Source organism: Stegostoma tigrinum, chromosome 10 (genome assembly GCF_030684315.1).
Source record: "Stegostoma tigrinum isolate sSteTig4 chromosome 10, sSteTig4.hap1, whole genome shotgun sequence".
Lineage (NCBI taxonomy): Eukaryota > Metazoa > Chordata > Chondrichthyes > Orectolobiformes > Stegostomatidae > Stegostoma > Stegostoma tigrinum.
Window position 1 is genome coordinate 87819901 of NC_081363.1, and position 17642 is coordinate 87837542.

The window sequence follows — 17642 nt, forward strand, 5'->3', positions numbered from 1 at the left end:
TAGAGGAAGCCACAGTGTACAGTGGATGTGCAGGTGAACATCTGCTTGGTGTAGAAAGTCCTCTTGGGGCCTGGGATGGGGGTGAGTGCGGTGGTGTGGGGGCAGGTGTAGCACTTCCTGCGGTTGCAGGGGCAAGTGCCGGGTGTGGTGGGGTTGGAGAGGAGTGTGGAGCGAACAAGGGAGTCGCGGAGAGAGTGGTCTCTCCAGAAGGCAGACAAGGGTGGGGATGGAAAAATGTCTTTGGTGGTGGGGTCAGATTGTAGATGGCGGAAATGTCGGAGGATGATGCGTTGTATCCAGAGGTTGGTGGGGTGGTTTGTGAGGACTAGGGGGATTCTCTTTGGGCGGTTATTGCAATGGCGGGGTGTGAGGGAAATGCAGGAGACGCAGTCGAGGGCATTCTCGACCACTACAGGGGGGAAGTTGCGGCCCTTGAAGAACGAAGACATCTGGGATGAGCGGAGTGAAATGCCTCATCCTGGGAACAGATGCGGCGGAGGTGAAGGAATTGGGAATAGGGGATGGAATTTTTGCAGGAAGGTGGGTGGGAGGAGGTGTATTCCAGGTAGCTGTGTGAGTCGGTGGGCTTGAAATGGATATCAGTTTGTAGGTGGTTGCCTGAGATGGAGACAGAAAGGTCCAGGAAGGTACATTTTTCCCACCCCACCCTTGACTGCCTTGTCCGGAGAGACCACTCTCACTGCCACTCCCTTGTCCGCTCCACACTCCCCTCCAACCTCACCACACCCGGCGCTTTCCCCTGCAACTGCAGTAAGTGCTACACCTGCCCCCACACCACCTCTCTCACCCCCATCCCGGCCCCAAGATGACTTTCCACATCAAGCAGATGTTCGCCTGCACATCTGCGAATGTGGTATACTGCATCCGCTGTACACGTTGTGGCTTCCGCGGAGGCTTGGGGACCGCTTTGCAGAACACCTCCACTCAGTTTGCAGTAAACAACTGCACCTCCCAGTCGCGAACCATTTCAACTCCCCCTCCCATTCCTTCGACGACATGTCCATTCTGGGTCTGCTGCAGTGCCATAATAATGCCATTCATAGGTTGCAGGAACAGCAACTCATATTCCGCTTGGGAACCCTGCAGCTCAATGGTATCCATGTAGCTCAATGGTATCCATGTGGATTTCACCAGCTTCAAAATCTCCACTCCCCCCACTGCATTCCAAAACCAGACCAGTTCGTCCCTGCCTCCCTAACTTGTTCTTCCTCTCACCTATCCCCTCCTCTCACCTCAAGCTGCACCTTCATTTCCTCCCTGCTAAACTCATCCCACCCCCTTGACCTGTCCTTCCTCCCCGGACTGACCTATCCCCTCCCTACCTCCCCACCCATACTCTCGTCTGCACCTATCTTCTCCTCTATCTATCTTCAGTCCACCTCCCCCTCTCTCCCGATTTATTTCAGAATCCTCTCCCCATCCCCCTTTTCCGATGAAGGGTCTAGGCCCGAAACGTCAGCTTTTGTGCTCCTATGATGCTGCTTGGCCTGCTGTGTTCATCCAGCTCCACACTTTGTTATCTTGGATTCTCCAGCATCTGCAGTTCCCATTATCTTTCTTCCTCTCAGATTGTGTTTACTTGACTAATTTCACTGTTGCTTCATTGAGAAAAATTAAGTGCAATTGAGCTATTTCCTCCTTAACCTAATTTAGGACTTGAGAGTGTTTGCTCTTCTGATGTACATGTCACAGTTCAGTCTGAATGCAAAGCATGTTTCATTGATTCCTGGAGTAATGTTGATTTGATACTTTTTAGACCATGCAACATTGAGTACAGCGCAGGAATGGGCCCTTCAGCCCATGATATTGTACCGTAAGTGACACCAAATGAAATTAATCCCTTCTGCCTACCCTTGGTCCATATCGCTCCATTCCTTGCATATTTGTGTGCCTATCTAAAAGTCCATGAAATGTCTTTATCGTATCTTCCTCCAGTACTATCCCGGCAGTGTGTTCCAGACTCCAACCACACTGTGCAAAAAAAAACTTGCCTCTCATGTCTCCTTTAAACTTCCCCCTTTCACCTTCAAATGCTTGTATTAGACATTTTAACTCTTGGGGGATAAAGATTCTGCTTGTCAATCCTATCTATGCATCTCAAAATTTTATAGACTTCTGTCAAGTCTCCCCTTCGTCTCCATGGCTGAAGAGAAAACAACCTGAGTTTTTCTAGCCTGTCCTTTATAGCTCATACCATCTAATCCAGCATCCTGGTATACCTCTTCTGCACCCTCTCTAAAGCCTCCATGCCCTTCCTGTAATGTGGCAACCAGAATTGAGTACAGTGTTCTAAGTGTGACCTAACCAAAGTCTTAGAAAAAGCTGCAAAATGACATCCTGACTGTTGTACTCAATTTCTTGACTGGTAAAGGTACTCTATCTACCTGCGTGCCCACTTTCAGGGAGCTATGGAGTTGAGCCTCAATATCCCTTTGTAAACCAATGCTGTTCAGGGATCTACTTTTAATTGTATACTTTTCCTTAACGTTTGATGTCCCAAAGTGCAGCATGTCACATATACTTCTGGGTGGCATGGTGGCTCAGTGGTTAGCACTGCAGCCTCACAGCGCCAGGGACCCAGGTTCAATTCCAGCCTCGGGCGACTGTCTGTGTGGAGTTTGCACATTCTCCCCGTGTCTGCATGGGTTTCCTCCGGGTGCTCCGATTTCCTCTCACAGTCCAAGGATGTGCAGGCTAGATGGATTGGCCGTGCTAAATTGCCCGTAGTGTTCAGGGGTGAGTGGGTTATAGGGGGATGGGTCTGGGTGGGATTCTTCAAGGGGCACTGTGGACTTGTTGGGCCGCAGGGTCTGTTTCCACACTGTAGGGAATCTAATCTAATCTACTCTAATGGTCATCTGTCGTTTCTCTGCCTATATCTGCAGCTGACCCATATCCTGCTGCACCCTTTGACAACCTTCCACACTATCTACAACTCCACTGATCTTTTGTATTGTCTGCAAACTTGCTAACCCATCCATCTATATTTTCATTAAGCTCATTTATATATATCACAAACAAGAAGTCCCTGTACGGGTCCCTGCAGAGCACCACTAGTCACAGATTTCCAGACTGAGAAACACCCTTCCACCACTATCCTATGCCTTCTATGGGCAAGCCAGTTCTGAATCCATGTGGGCAAGTCCCTGTGGAGCCCATGCATCTTAATCTTCTGGATGAACTTACTATGAGGGAACTTGTCAAAAACCTTACTAAAATCCATGCTGTATCCTCATCGATCATCTTCGTCACATCCTCGACAAATTCAATCAAGTTAATAAGACCCATGCAAAGCTATGCTGACTGTCCCTAATTAAGCCATAATTTTCCAAATGCGTGTAAATACTATCCCTAAGAGTTCTCTCCAAAAGCTTCCCAACTACAAATGTGAGACTTACTGATATGTAGTTTCCTGGATTAGCCCTATTTCCCCTCTTGAGCAGACAAAGTCTTCCAGAATGTCTTCCATGACTAGTGAGCACATAAAGATGAAAACAACAAATTCTGGAGATCACAGTGGGTTCGGCAGAATTCATGGAGAGAGAGCAAGCTAATGTTTTGAGCCCAGATGACTCGAGTCTAGATCTTGGTCAAGGCCCCCAGTAATCTTCTCTGTTGCCTATCTCAATAACCTAGAGTTGATACCATCGGACCCTGCGGATTTAAGCACGTTAGTGCTGTTTTTGCCTTCCACATTTTAACTATAGAATGTACTGTTAGAGCTCAATAAACTTAATAGACGAGGTGTTCATTTGAATAAAATCATAGATTTACCTCTGCCATCTTCATTTCTTGAAGCTGAACAAGTAAAATCAGTTAGCTGTTCAGAATAAAGTAAGAAGTCAATCTTCTGAAAAATGCAATTTTCTTGTATTTGTTGGAAGATTTTTCGGAATTAATGATGTTTTTCCTTCAGGTCCCAAGAATGCACACAGTTCCCTGGTTGTGCTGCTTCCCTCTGGAATCATGCATTTGATTGTTTCCTGTGGTGCTGTCACACCTTTTCTTCTTATCACCACTCCATGCGGACAGTGCTGAGTTTTTGCTTGGATATCCGGGCTGGGACCAGAATGCTCCATGCACACCAATCACTTTTCTGTGTCTCCATCTGTAGGGCTCAAGGGCTAAGTAGTGTACTGTGCCTTGAGTCATTTTGTGCTGTCATATACAACTAAAAATAATCATTTCCAAAAATAATGCCTGTAATAAGAGTTTATGTACTTCTGTTTTTCGTTAATAATTACAATTTCTATATTGTGATGTAAAATGTTTGTTTTTTTTTCAGCAGGTATAAGAAATGTTTTTAACACACTTGCCTTCTTGTAGCACTCTGTAGTTATAACCCTGCATGTCTGATACTAATGTCACTAGACAACATCCCATCAAAATAAACTATTAATTATTAATATTCCCACTTGGGCATGATTTAGCTGTTTTGAAATTTCTCAGCTGACTTAGTTTCTTTAGTAAGGTTGATTTATCTACATTAATGTCTAATAAATCTGTTTGAGGTCATAAGACTTGGCAGCAGCATCCGTTTCATTTCACCTGTTATTGTTTGCAACTTTGCATAACCATTACATTGATTTCAGCCATACCTATGGGAAATTATCTCTAATTTGCATTGCTAGCAAGGTCCATACCTTATCTTTTTGAGGTGACCTTGTTCTTCATCTTGTTTCAATTCTGTATGTATTTAGTTAATTAAAACATCAGAAAATATTGCAAGTACAATGAAGTTTTCATGTTTTGTGATTTTTTTTGGTTACTAAATTCAAGCATAATAATGCTAACTGTAGCTTTGCTTTGGTCCTTGTGCCTCTGACGGAGAATGTCTCATTGCTGCTAAAACTGCTGCTGCCAATGTGAACTGAAATGAGCTCTCTACTGAAATGGAATGTAACTAGAACCTCTGCATGTGACAGGCCTCTGGATATCTCTATCCACTGCTCAATCACACTGGTGGCTTGTAGCTTACTGTAAGCCTATGTAATGTACTGCATTGTCATGGGCAATCTTCATGTTTGTTTCTTTATATCCTTTTTGGACGACCTCTCTGGGCTAGTTTTTGTGCTTTGGTTTGAAACTTTTGCAGCATTTGTAGCTTCCTGCAGTAATAGTCTCCTGACTTGTTCCCCCTGTCACTCCAGGAAAGGAAGTTCTTCAAAGCCCTGTTTGGAAAAGTAAGTTTGAATACCTGGACTTATGTTGATATGTTAAGGAGTTACACCACTACATTTAAGTATTGGACAGTAATTTTCACTGTTAAATTATTGGCTAAATTTTCATAAAACTGTAACTGCAAGGTAAACTGTTGCGTCCAAATGGTTGACAGCTCATTTTTCAGTGGTCTGGAATTGTTTACTGCAAACTGGACTGTATTGTGTGAGGTTGTTTTCTTCTGTTTCTTGCAAATGTTTCGTTTAAACTGTGCATGTGCTAATGTTTGGGGAAAAAGGTGCCCAGGTTCAATAAGTAGAGTATTTTAATCCTGTAAATACATGTAGAAGAGAACACATCATAATACATTTTCCCTATCAGCTATTAAGGCTAATGTATTACAATATGTTTGTTAAAACTGAGACAAAAATGAAAAATTCTTCAGTAATACTTTAACCCCAGTATGCTTTAAAAGGCTGCTTAGTGGCTTCATCATTGATTCAGTATGATGTACTGCAACTACACATAATTTGAGTATTACTGAAAAAATAATGAGTGGCATATTAACTTTGAATTCCTCAAAGCAATTAGAAATCTTGCCAACACAATTTCCATTTTGGATTTTTATTAATGTACACGTGAAGGTGTACTGAAATCATAATCTGAATTTACTGAGTTCAATACAAACCTAACATTGCACTGTCCACAGGAACGGTCCAGATTTTACATGTGGGTGGCCAATTGGACTGATTCATAACTCCTAGCCATTGGTAGGCTAGGGTCATTTCGGAGGTTAAAATGCAAACATAAACTTCACTGCAACACAAACTTTACCCACTCTCTTCAATTTTAATGGATCTAAGGTGAGGGCAGTTAAGACTTCCTCTCTTCCTTTTAAACAGTCTATTTTCAGCCATTGGTGTCCAGGTTACCCAGACTTTGGCAAGCTCTGTGGCAGGAACACATTAGGGTTGAGTGCCTTTGCAGCAGTACTTGAGTCAAGCAGAACAGGAATGTTTCATGTATACTGAATAAGCTGTTAAGTAAGCTGCACTTTCCTTTCATCCCTCCCAACAATCTTTCTTACTCCCTAACATAAGCTTTAGTTGCATGAAGCAGGATTTAACAGTCTGCTTGTGAGTAGGAACTCTACAGAAAACATTTCATGGAACTCTTGAGCCAAGACACACTCACCAACACTCTCCTATCCACATACTCATTGCGTTTGGAAACCGTATTCCATAAGGATAGCTGTAGGTCACCAGTCTTCAAGTTGTGCTCATTTATTTATTTACATACTCATGGAAATCATTAGGTTTATTGAAATTAGTCCATTAAAGCAATGTATATTGTTAAATACAAAAATAGTCAAATATACCTCCTTTGACCACGAGCACAGTGGCTCAGTGGTCAGCATTGCTGCCTCCCGATGCCAGGGACCCGGGTTGAATTCCACCCTCGGGCGACGGTCCGTGTGGAGTTGGCAGATTCTCCCCATGTCTGCGCGTGTTTCCTTCCATAGTCCAGAGATGCACAGGTTAAGTGGATTGGCCATGGGAAATTGAAGAAAACTATCAGTTCAATGTAGGTATCTGATGCTGGTGCTGGTGATTGGAGTAATGTTTCATACCTCATAGCAAGTCTTGTACATCCAAATAATGCCACAGTAAGATGGTAATGCTAGCTAGATAATAGTGGTTAACTTGGGTTATCCTTATACATTGACTAGCATTATTCATGCAAACAACAGGGCAAAAATATCTGGAAAATTTCTTAAGAAGCGTCCCGACTGGAAACGTCAACTTTCCTGCTCCTGTGATGCTGTCTAGCCTGCTGTGTTCTTCCAGCTCCACACTGTGTTATCTCTGACTCCAGCATCGGCAGTTCTTACTATCTCAGGGCAAAACTATCGCTAGTTTTCAGTTAGCTTAGATAATAATAGTTAGCTACGATCCTGTCCTTTATAAAAATTGCAGTATTTGAATGGCTATTGGCAGGGAAGGCTGAATGTCAAAATGTACACCTTTCATTTTTGCTCATCTTGAGAAACACTGACATTTTTCCATGCAATCCATAAACCCTTCAGCTAATTGAAATAACAATAATCTATAAATTGGGAACAAAAAGTTATGATAAACAGAATGGATCAGTCATATTTCTTAAGCTTAGGACAACTGTGAGCAGATCTGGGCACCACATCTTCAGAAGGATATTTTGGCCTTGGAAGGAGTATAATGTAGGCTTACAAGAATACCTGGACTTCAGGTGTTAAGTTATGAGGAGAGGTTATACAAATTAGGCCTGTTTTCTCCAGAATTTACAAGGTTAAGTGGTGATGTGATTAAAGTTTTCGAAATATTAACAAGAAAAAGACAGGGCAGATAAAGACCAATTATTTCCACTGATTGGGGATTATAAAGCTAGAGGCATAGTGTGAGAAGCAGGGCTAGACGGTTTAGGAGGGATATTAGGAAGCACTCATACACACAGAATGGCAGAAATTTGGAGCTCCCATTCACAAATGGCAGTGGATGCTGGGTCAGTTGTTAATTTTAAGTCTTCAACAGATAATTTTTTGTTAAGGAAATGTATTAAGGAATATGCCAAAGGTAGGTAAATGGAGTTAGGTCACAGATCAGCCATATGGTGGAACAGGCCAGGGGATGCTGAAAGGCCTATTCCTGTTCCTGTGTTTGGTGCAATCAAGTTTATGCTACAAACAAGATACGCTAATAAAAAGCGATTTTCTCAGTTTGAAGCAGAACACTGCTTCTTCTGGCATAGCTTAGTGCCTGTCTCTCTGCTATTGCCAGGATTCTCCTTTATTAATCTTTGCATAGGATAAATTTCCTTGCTGAAATCACAGCTTGGCATGAATTTCTAAATAGCTAAATAGCTTTTTTTTGGACCTCTTTCTTAGCCCACGTGAGTGAAGTATCGTTTATATGCCCAGACCCAGTACCTAATTACAGGAAGCCTATCTGAAGTCAGTGGGAATATTTCTCATTGTAGCAGTCGCCTCAAACTGAGGTTCTGTATTTATAATCTCTCCTATCTTCTGTCCTTAACTCTTAATTAGAATGCACTGTTTAGCATAGTTCTGGAGTGCTGCATTTCCCATGGATTCTGTAAGGTCATAAAATTACTTGATTAAAATTTCTCTTGTATAGATAAATTTAACTTGCAGATTATTTCTGTTGCCTCCTGTTTATAGGAATAATTTCTGCAATAAAATAATAATCCCCTGAGTAGCTGATAACTTTTGCTTAGAAATTAGGTTCAGATCATACGATTGCTGTGGTGGTGTTGGTGGGGGACTTCCGGTGAATGTGTTCTTCTTGGAATCGATCATTTGGAAACAAAATAACTCCCTGAAGGATACTGGCGGCTTGTACTGGACTGTAGCCTGCCACTTGAGCTGGGAATCTCTTAAAAGAAATTTTTTTTTTCTTCAGGCAGTAACTGCATCAAGGATGCTACATCTGCCACATCCCTTTCTTGCCGTCATTGGAATAACTCCATGAAGGTTGGTATTCTGTCACCAGGTTACCCTTTATTAACTCATGCATGGTACATGATGCTGACCCAGCTAGCTCAGACCCAGATCCTAGAGTGAACAGAACCCCTGACACTTTTTCTGTTTATATCTATCAGCCAGGACATCCTGTTTGAGGCTGTTAACCTGGCCCAAATCAGGGTGTTCATTCTATGAGATCCACTTAGCTGACTTCATTCCAGTCACTACAGGAAGCACCCGGATGTTGTTAGGACTTGAGTGGAAGTTATCAAAGTTGAATTTCCCAAAATGCGACAATCGGGATAAAGCAAGGAGATTTTTGTCTGACCTGCTGTCAGATGGTCAGTAGTGTTCCTGTCTAAACTTTCTAAATGCTTTCAAATCCTCCAATCAACTTTGGAGGCTAAATTAACCCAAGTTTGTGTGGAGTGTGGATTTAAAATTGCAATGTTTCTCCAGTTGCAGGAAAACTGCCAGCCATACTAGTGGTGTAACTCCTTAAGAGGCAGTTTACCCAATCTTCCAGTTTATTTTTTATTCTGGTTCAATAATAGGGAGTGAGATCAGTGCTTTGTTTGTTTAATGGCATGAGTTTCCTTTTCTTCCGTCAGTGCCTTGAAGCTCTGGTGCTCGGCTACTCTATAAAACATATTATGTGTGCTGGGCTATCTGGCAATGGATCTCTGTCACTGCTATTTGTGCTTATGTCTGCTGATTTTTTTTCTCCCTTTGGATGCATGAGTTCATTAAACTGATGTACTAAACGTTTACATTTTTTCCCTTTTTAAGACCGGAAAGAAGCCAGTTAAGGCTGTGTTGTGGGTGTCAGCGGATGGACTACGAGTGGTGGATGAGAAAACAAAGGTCAGTTTGCCATCTGTTTACTCCTCTACCATAGTTACATCTCATTTTTACAGCTTGGGATTGGTTTGTCATTTTGAGAAGTAATTGACAATGATCTTTCATGTCATGTGGTTCTTTAAAACCTCAAAACATTTTCCAAAGAATTCAAAAGGTGTTCAATCATAATTTTCCTCTAATAGTCATTGTTGGATTGCATCATATTTGATTTAGAGTGGAGAAAAATGAATTAAGATTCACTTTAATTATTCCACAAGTGCTTAAAAACCAATTTGTTGTACCTTGTGGCGAAATTGTATGCACTTCTTTCATCTGGTGGTTTTATGTTGAGCTTTCTGAAAGATGATCAAAACATAAAAGGTGCCCTATTTGTGGATGCCAGCTGAGGTTTAAAACCTACAATACTTCCTTTTCTGTGACTTAGCACATCCTTGAGCATATCTGATATTTTGATTTTTTTTGGCTCATGCCAGTGTCACTGGCAGGTTCAGCTTTCATTGGTTATAGGATCCCCACAGTGTGGAAAACAGGCCATTCGGTGCATCAAGTCCACACCAACCCTCCGAAGAGCACCCATTCCCTCTCCCACCCACCCCATTCCTGTAATCCTGCATTATCTGTTGCTAATGCATATAATCTACACATCCATGAATACTATGGGAAACTTAGCATGGCCGATGCATCTAGCTTGTGCATCTTTGGACTGTGGGAGGAACCTGGAGCCCCCAGCAGAAAAGCCGACAGACACTGGGAGAACGTGCAGACTCCATGCAGGTGGAGTTGAATCAGGGTCCCTGGTGCTGTGCTGGCCCCTGTGCCACCCCCAATGTTGCCAATCCTTAATTGTCCTTGAACTGAGTGATTTTCTCGGCCAATTTAGGGGGTAGTTAAGAGTCAGTCACATTGATATGGGTCACACATAGGTCAGATCAAGTATGAACAGCAGATTTCGCTCTCGAAAGGGCATTTGATTGACATGAGTTTTTACAACAGTCAATGTTAGTTCCATAGCCATCATAACTAATGGTCTTACGTGCACGGTTACCATTTCATACTGATCTTGCCATTGCTAAGACCAGCCTTATTATTTGTTTAAATTTTCCCCAGCTGCCATAATGGGATTTAAACCCATGTCACCAGAGCATTATCATTGGACTCTCGATTACAATGTAATGACTTTACTGCTACATTACTACTTCCCTATGTCTGTGGCCTTCATCTGCTGAGCACAACAGACATGTGATTAATCTACGTCAAAAGTTTCTTAAGCTAGTACGTTTAGGGCAGCCAACTGATACACTTATGCACAGATGAACCATGCTTCAGGATAGTGCAGGTGAATACTTCATCCAAATTGAGTTATGGAGAGAGTTTTTTTAAATCATATCTTTCTTGACCTCAGAACCTCCAAAAAGACACTCCAGCTGTGAGTATTTTTGAAGTACAGTCACTGTGGTAGTATGAGAAATGTTCCAGGTAATTTGTATATCACAATTCCACCAACAGCAATGAGGCGATAGACTGATAAATTATTTAATGAATATTGATTGAAGATCTTTTTACATGGGTTGAAAGTACCAAGAGCAAAAGCTAGATTCGCTATCCATCTCTGATAAACCTTGAAGTGGTGGTGAGCACCCACATTGAACTGTCATGCTCCGTGTAACATGAGTATTAGAGGGGGCGTTCCAAAATTTTAACCCAACCGCAATGAGAACATACCCATTCGGGTTTCAAGGCATGATGATGTGAGTGAAGAAATCATTCATTGTTTACCCTAGTCTTTATAAGTGGTAGATGTTGAATTTGGAAGGTGCTCTTGAAAGAGTGAGTTTCTGCCACGCACACTGCTTCCAGTGAAGGAAGTGACAGTATCAGCTGATGAATGTGGTGTTGATTAAGCAGGCTGACTTGACCTAGATTATGTTAATGCCTGTTGTGTTGTTGGAGCTGTACTCCGGTTTTGAGGATTCAATTATTGAGTTACCCATTAGAGAATTTTCAGTCCACCTGCTTAGAATCATAGAATCCCTACAGTGTGGAAGCAGGCCTTTCAGCCCATCGAGCCCATACTGACATTTGAGAATAAAATCCCACCCAAAACCATGCCTTACCTTATGCTTATGACCCTGCATTTCTCAAGCCTATCCAATTGGCCTGCCCACCCCTGGACACTATGGGCAATTTAGCATGGCCAGTCCACCCAACTTGCACATCTTTGGACTGTGGGAGGAAGCCCATGCAGACTGGGGGAGAATGTGCAAACTCCACACAGGCAGTTCCTGAGGCTGGAATTGAACCTAGGTCTCTGGCGCTGTAAGCCAAAGGTGCCACCTACTGTTGTAGTCAAAGCATTTATATGGCTGATTCAGTTTCTGTTTAGTGGTAAACTCCATGATGGGGAAGAGCGGGGCATGGCTCGGGGCATGGTTTGGGGAGAGGGGGTAGTCAAGCCCTGAACAGAGTTAACAAGCTGATATATGAACCAGTATGGAAAGCTGTGTGTCCAGCCGTTTATTAGGATTTGGATTAAGGGAGCAGGAAGTGGGTCTTGTCAACAAGATAAGCTGACAGAAATTACGAAGGAAGTTAAGGGAAAAAATGTGCAAACATGAGAATCAGGGCTTGGACTGATGGTAGCATTTAAGAAAGATTTACCAGGTAGCTAATGAAGTGCTGACATGGGAGGGACAGCTAATTGAATATCTTGATTGTAATGATGAGCATGAAACAAAGTCCATTCCCCAAAGAAATTGCTTCTGTCACTCTTCTGTTCATTTTTTATTGAATAACTTAATCCTGGAAGAAGGATATGTGACCTTAGAGCAGGAAACAATGTGATGGATTACGTTTGGCAATGTTGAGCTATGAATCTCATTCTCCTGCAGCAGCCAAACAATTTGCTGTTTTAAACAATTGCTAAAATAGAACTGTAACAAAACAGATTCCAAATAAAGTATGGTAGCTCTATAAAGCATTCAGTTTGATTCTGACAGTGAAAATTCTCCTAAGTCAGAGGAAGCTGCCCACACATCTGTGGTGAAATATATATTTACAAGGTAACTGTGCATATGTTTAAATTTAATGTCTCTACATGTTAACTTGTGTGCACTGAGGCATAATGATTTTGCTTGATAGTCTTGGCCTGTTGGCTTTATTGTGCTGTTGACAATTTGGGCAGCACTCTGACTGTCTAATGCCCTGTAGCGGTCTAAATAAAATCGGTTTTAAAGTTGATCTGAGATTAATCAAGCTCAGGTGTCAGGAATTTAAAAACAGGAGATCAGAGCTGACTTTTCATTGATTATCCATCTTTGACTTTCCAGTATTGACTCCCTTATTTGTGAGATGCAGAAAAATAGTTATGGAGAGATTACTTACAAGGATTTCTGGCAAGTTGATCTATGTGAGACTTTTAGTGAAGAACAATCTTGTAGGTTTTACCTAGCCCTTGAGCAAGAATGCAATACAAGTATGACAGCATTAATGAGATGTTACACATGAACATACAAATTAGGAGCTGGAGTCAACCATCCTGCCTTTTGACCCTGCTTCACCAATGAGTGAGATCATGGCTAATCTGATTGTAACTACAAATCCACAATCCGATTATTACACTTGATAATACAACCCCCACCCCAACTCAGGACTCTATCTACTTTTGCCTTAAAATATTCAAAGAATTTGCCTCCACTGCCTTTTGAGGATGGAGTTTCAAAGAAACTGGGCCATCAGTGAGAAAAAAAAATTCTCCACCTCTTTGTCATCAAAAGGGCAACCCATCATTTTGACACAATGACCCCTCTTTCTATAAACACCTTTTACTTTCTTGAACTCCAGTGGATCTAAATTTAGCCTATCCAATCTTCCCTCATAAGCCAACCCCCTTGGCTGGGCCCAGGTACCTGACAGTGGAGGCAGTGGCAAGCAGGGACATAGGGTACTAGAGTGTTCACAGACTGAAGGACGGACTTCGTGGCTTTGTTTCCTGGCAGCAAGGACTCATGGCAGAGGTGGGAGAGTGATTTGGATGTTCCTTTTTCTTTTGGCTGTGTCTTTTTAATTTTGCTTCTGTTTTTAATCCTGTTTTCTGTATAGTAAAATGGTGCTGGAGAATTGTGATTTTGTAAACTTTTCACTGTACTCCTGTAGTCTAGTGTATGTGACAATGAGATCTAAGTCTGAATCTATCTAAAACATTCAAATCGCTCCTTTAACTAAGGAGACTAGTGCTGTACATGGATTGCAGATGTGGTCTGCCCAATGCTCTGTATATCTGAAGCATGATCTCCTTCCTTTTTGTATTGAATGTCACTTGCAAGAAATGGAATTCTGTAACTTTGGTTATTATTTATTGTGCCTGCGTACGGACCTTTTTTGTGGCTCATACATGAGGAAACTCCGATCCCTCTGCATCTTAAAAATGGTATCAAACTTAAAGTAAAAGCTGCGATTGTGTAAAGATGGGTGGCATGCTGGAAGATTATATAGAATATTTCTTGAATTTGGGTCATCCTCCGTATTGTGGTAATGCTACCTTGCAAAAGAGCCATCCCTGTACGTTTTCCAAACTTCTTGTCCTTCCCAAATATTACATAGCCCTCAATGTTCAGATCTGAATTGGCCACCCTGCAACCATGTGTCTGTATTATTAGCTATTGGATCATACTTCATTTATCTCAATATGCAATATCAGTTCATTAAAAAAAAATACGAATGCTCACAGATCCTAGTCATGCCTGTGGGATATGTGCAACATTCCTTGCTCTAGCCCTACTTGAGCCACTTCCCACATCCCTTTCTCTGATATAATAACATCATTTGGGGCAGCAAGGTGGCTCAGTGGATAGTACTGCAGCCTCACAGCACCAGGGACCCGGGTTCGATTCCAGTCTCAGGCGACCGTCTGTATGGAGTTTGCACATTCTCCGCGTGTCTGCGTGGGTTTCCTCCGGGTGTTCCGGTTTCCTCCCACAGTCCAAAGATGTGCAGGCTAGGTAGATCGGCCATGCTAAATTGCCTATAGTATTCAGGGGTGTGTGGCTTATAGGGCGAATGGGTCTGGGTGGGAGGCTTCAAGGGGCGGTGTGGACTTGTTGGGCCGAAAGACCTGTTTCTACACTGCAGAGAATCTAATCTGTTCTCCTTCCTTCTCCCGTACAGAATTGGTAAAAATAATAAATGTTAGTTCTAGTTTGCAAACATTTTGTATATTCACCTGGTCCATCTGACAGTTTTAGTTCCCTCCCCTTTCTTGACTGTTTCTGTTTCTGAAGATAGGGTGTCCGCTACTAACCCAGTGATTCCTATAGTTATCTCAACTACACTTGCATGTACCTTGCTTTCTGTGTTACATGATTCTGTTCTCCCGGTTTCTGTCTCCATCTCATCTGTTTTCGTGATGCTACCTTCAGAGGTGATCCAACATGTCTTCCTTTTTCTTCAATTGAGGATGCCACTCCACTTTTAGATGCCCCCATCTAAAACTGTGGTTAACAGGACCCTCAGCTGTGTCCAAAACATTTCCCCCACTTCTTCCCTCACCCTTTCCCCTTTTCCCCAGAATAATGATAGGGTTTACCTTGTCCTCACTTTCCACTCCAACAGTCTATGCATTCCTCTGCCATTTTCACCACCTCTAGTTGAAGGCCACCACCAAACATAACTTTTCTGCTCCTCCACTGTCAGTATTCCACAGAGATCGTACCTCCATGATAGGCTGGTCTTCTCCTCCATCACTCCTAATACTTCTCCACTACAACCCCCCGCAACTATGTTAACTCACCATGCAATTGCAAAAGGTGTAACAAATATCCTTTTATTGCCAGCCACCCCATTCTCTAAGGCCCCAAACACATTCTTCAGGTGAAACATTATTTTACTTGTACATTTTTTCAACCTGCAGAACTGCTCTCAGTGTGGTCTTCAGAACATTAGTGAGGTTAACCACAGACTGGGTGAAAGCTTTGCAGTTGAATCAAGTATCTTGCTCCTTTGCTAACATTATCATCCTGGGCCTGCTACCTTGCTTTATGGAAGCTCGATCTAAAATGAAGGAACAGCACCTCATTTTCTGCTTAGGTATTTTATCACCTTTGGGACACAGCATCGAGCTCAACATCTTCAGAGCATGGACAGTGTTCTTCATTTTAGTCATACCCTCCTCCTCCTCTTCTTCTTTCTTCCTCTTCCTTCTTCCTTATTCGCATTTATTTTGAATTTCTCTCACTTCCTACACTGTTAGCTGTTCCTAACATGCACTTTGTTTGTTATTTTATTATATTATATTATGTTTTATTATATTTACTAGTTTACTCTTAGATCTGTGCTTTTTATCCCTTTCTACCCTGGTCTGTTATCATTCATTAATACCTCTCTCTTTAGCCTTGATCTTATTCTTTGAATCACCACATCTTCCTGAATTTGATCTCCAGAAACAGAACAGATGAATAAATAAGAATAAAAGAGAAAGGTGGACAAACTCAAAGCTCAACAGAAGCAGAATCCAAGCAGAAGTAAAATTAATGCTCCAAATCCATTGACTCTTTGGAACTGAAGGGAGCTGGAAAACAAGGGCTTTATGCTGTTGAGAAAAGGGGAGAGGAGCAAATGGAACAGATGGTGAGGGTGCTCAGGGTAAAAGAGAAAGAAAGCACTAATAGTGGAGGAGTGATACAAGTTCAAAATACATGTGAATAGTGTATCTGAATAAGGGAGGAGGGAAAAGGAAGAGAAAAAGGGTGTAAATAAAATGAAAAACAATGTTCATGCTCTGAAGAGTTGAGCTCAGTGTTGAATCCTGAAGGCAATAAGATACCTAAGCAGAAAGTGAGGTGCTGTTTCCCCCATTTTATATTGAGCTTCCATAAAGCAATGTAACAGGGCCAGGACAATAACATTAGATTAAGAGTCCTCTGGCAACTGTGTAGAACTTGCACATACTCTGTGTGTTTCTTCCAGGTGCTCTGGTTTCCTGTGGAGGAATCCACAGCTGTAACGTAGACATGTAAGGATAGAATTGAACTTGGTTGTAATTGCTTCAGCAATTGAATTACATGATAACGCTCAATAACAATCTTCTTAAACAAATAAATGAGCACCTTGGCATGCAGAAACCTGTACAATAGTGGAGTTAAAGAAAATCAACAACAATAGGCAAAATCCCAAATTCTGACATTGGCTTTAATTTTTATCTAGTCTGAGTACTAATTATGAGCACTATACGAGACAAAGAAAATGCTTGTCTCTGCCCAACTGAAAGTTGCAAGGCAGATTTTAAATTTAAATGTTAATGCTAGAGTCTCACTAGCTCTTTAATGTTGATTATTGAGTTTCTCCTGACTCTTCTCACCACTGCCTTTTTATTTAATAGGATGAAAGGAGTAAGGAGTGATTTCTTTCAACTACTTGGCTGATCCTGCCCCTTCTGTCTGTCAATGTACAGGTCGGATAGAAGAGAGCATTTTTCACAAGACCTCTGGGATTTTTCTCGGTTTTGCATAGCTATATTTGGAAAATAGATGTTCCAGTAGAATTCAGTATTTATTCAAACTGCCGTATGTGCATATTAACAGATGTATGTGTATTTCTTGCATTGCCGTTTTTAAATTCTGAGGCATTGCATCCCTGGGAGAACCTTTGAAAACTGCTTTAAGTTTTATCAAGGAGAAAAAGATTAAGAATTTTACACAATGCTCTGCACAACTAAATAGCAAGGAAGTAGTGACCAGATAATTATATTTTTGTAATATCATTTGAGGTGGAACTATTGGCCAAAGCACTGGCATGATTTTCTTGCTTATTGACATAGAGAAGGGCAAGGCCTCATTTTAATATTTGTGACAAAGCAGCACTGCCTCAGCCCTGTCCTAGGCTCACGTATGAAGAGAAACTTGAATTCACAGAGACTGGAGTCCTCTTGCCTCTTCTCCTTTCCTGTTTCAGGAGAGTTCCCAATTTTCAGATATATTAAACAGCCTGTCACTCATTTTGATTGGGCAAAAATTGAGATTTATGAAAAAGATGGCTTTTAACTTTATTTATCCCAATAGATTTAAATTGACCAGTTTCTTGAGGTTTAATC

The 17642-nt window shown here is 41.7% G+C and overlaps 1 protein-coding gene across 11 annotated transcripts in view; it reads left to right on the forward strand.

Moving 5' to 3' along the window:
• The window catches only part of numb (NUMB endocytic adaptor protein), a 231763-nt gene that overhangs the window by 186956 nt on the left and 27165 nt on the right, over nucleotides 1–17642 (forward strand). For 8 of the 11 annotated variants that reach the window (XM_048537840.2, XM_048537841.2, XM_048537832.2 and 5 more), the window contains 2 exons: nucleotides 5172–5204; nucleotides 9488–9562. In XM_048537840.2, the coding sequence (XP_048393797.2) occupies nucleotides 5172–5204; nucleotides 9488–9562 (108 nt within the window). The remainder of the gene's footprint in view (nucleotides 1–5171; nucleotides 5205–9487; nucleotides 9563–17642) is intronic. The other 3 variants (XM_048537836.2, XM_048537842.2, XM_048537838.2) reach the window with 1 other exon arrangement.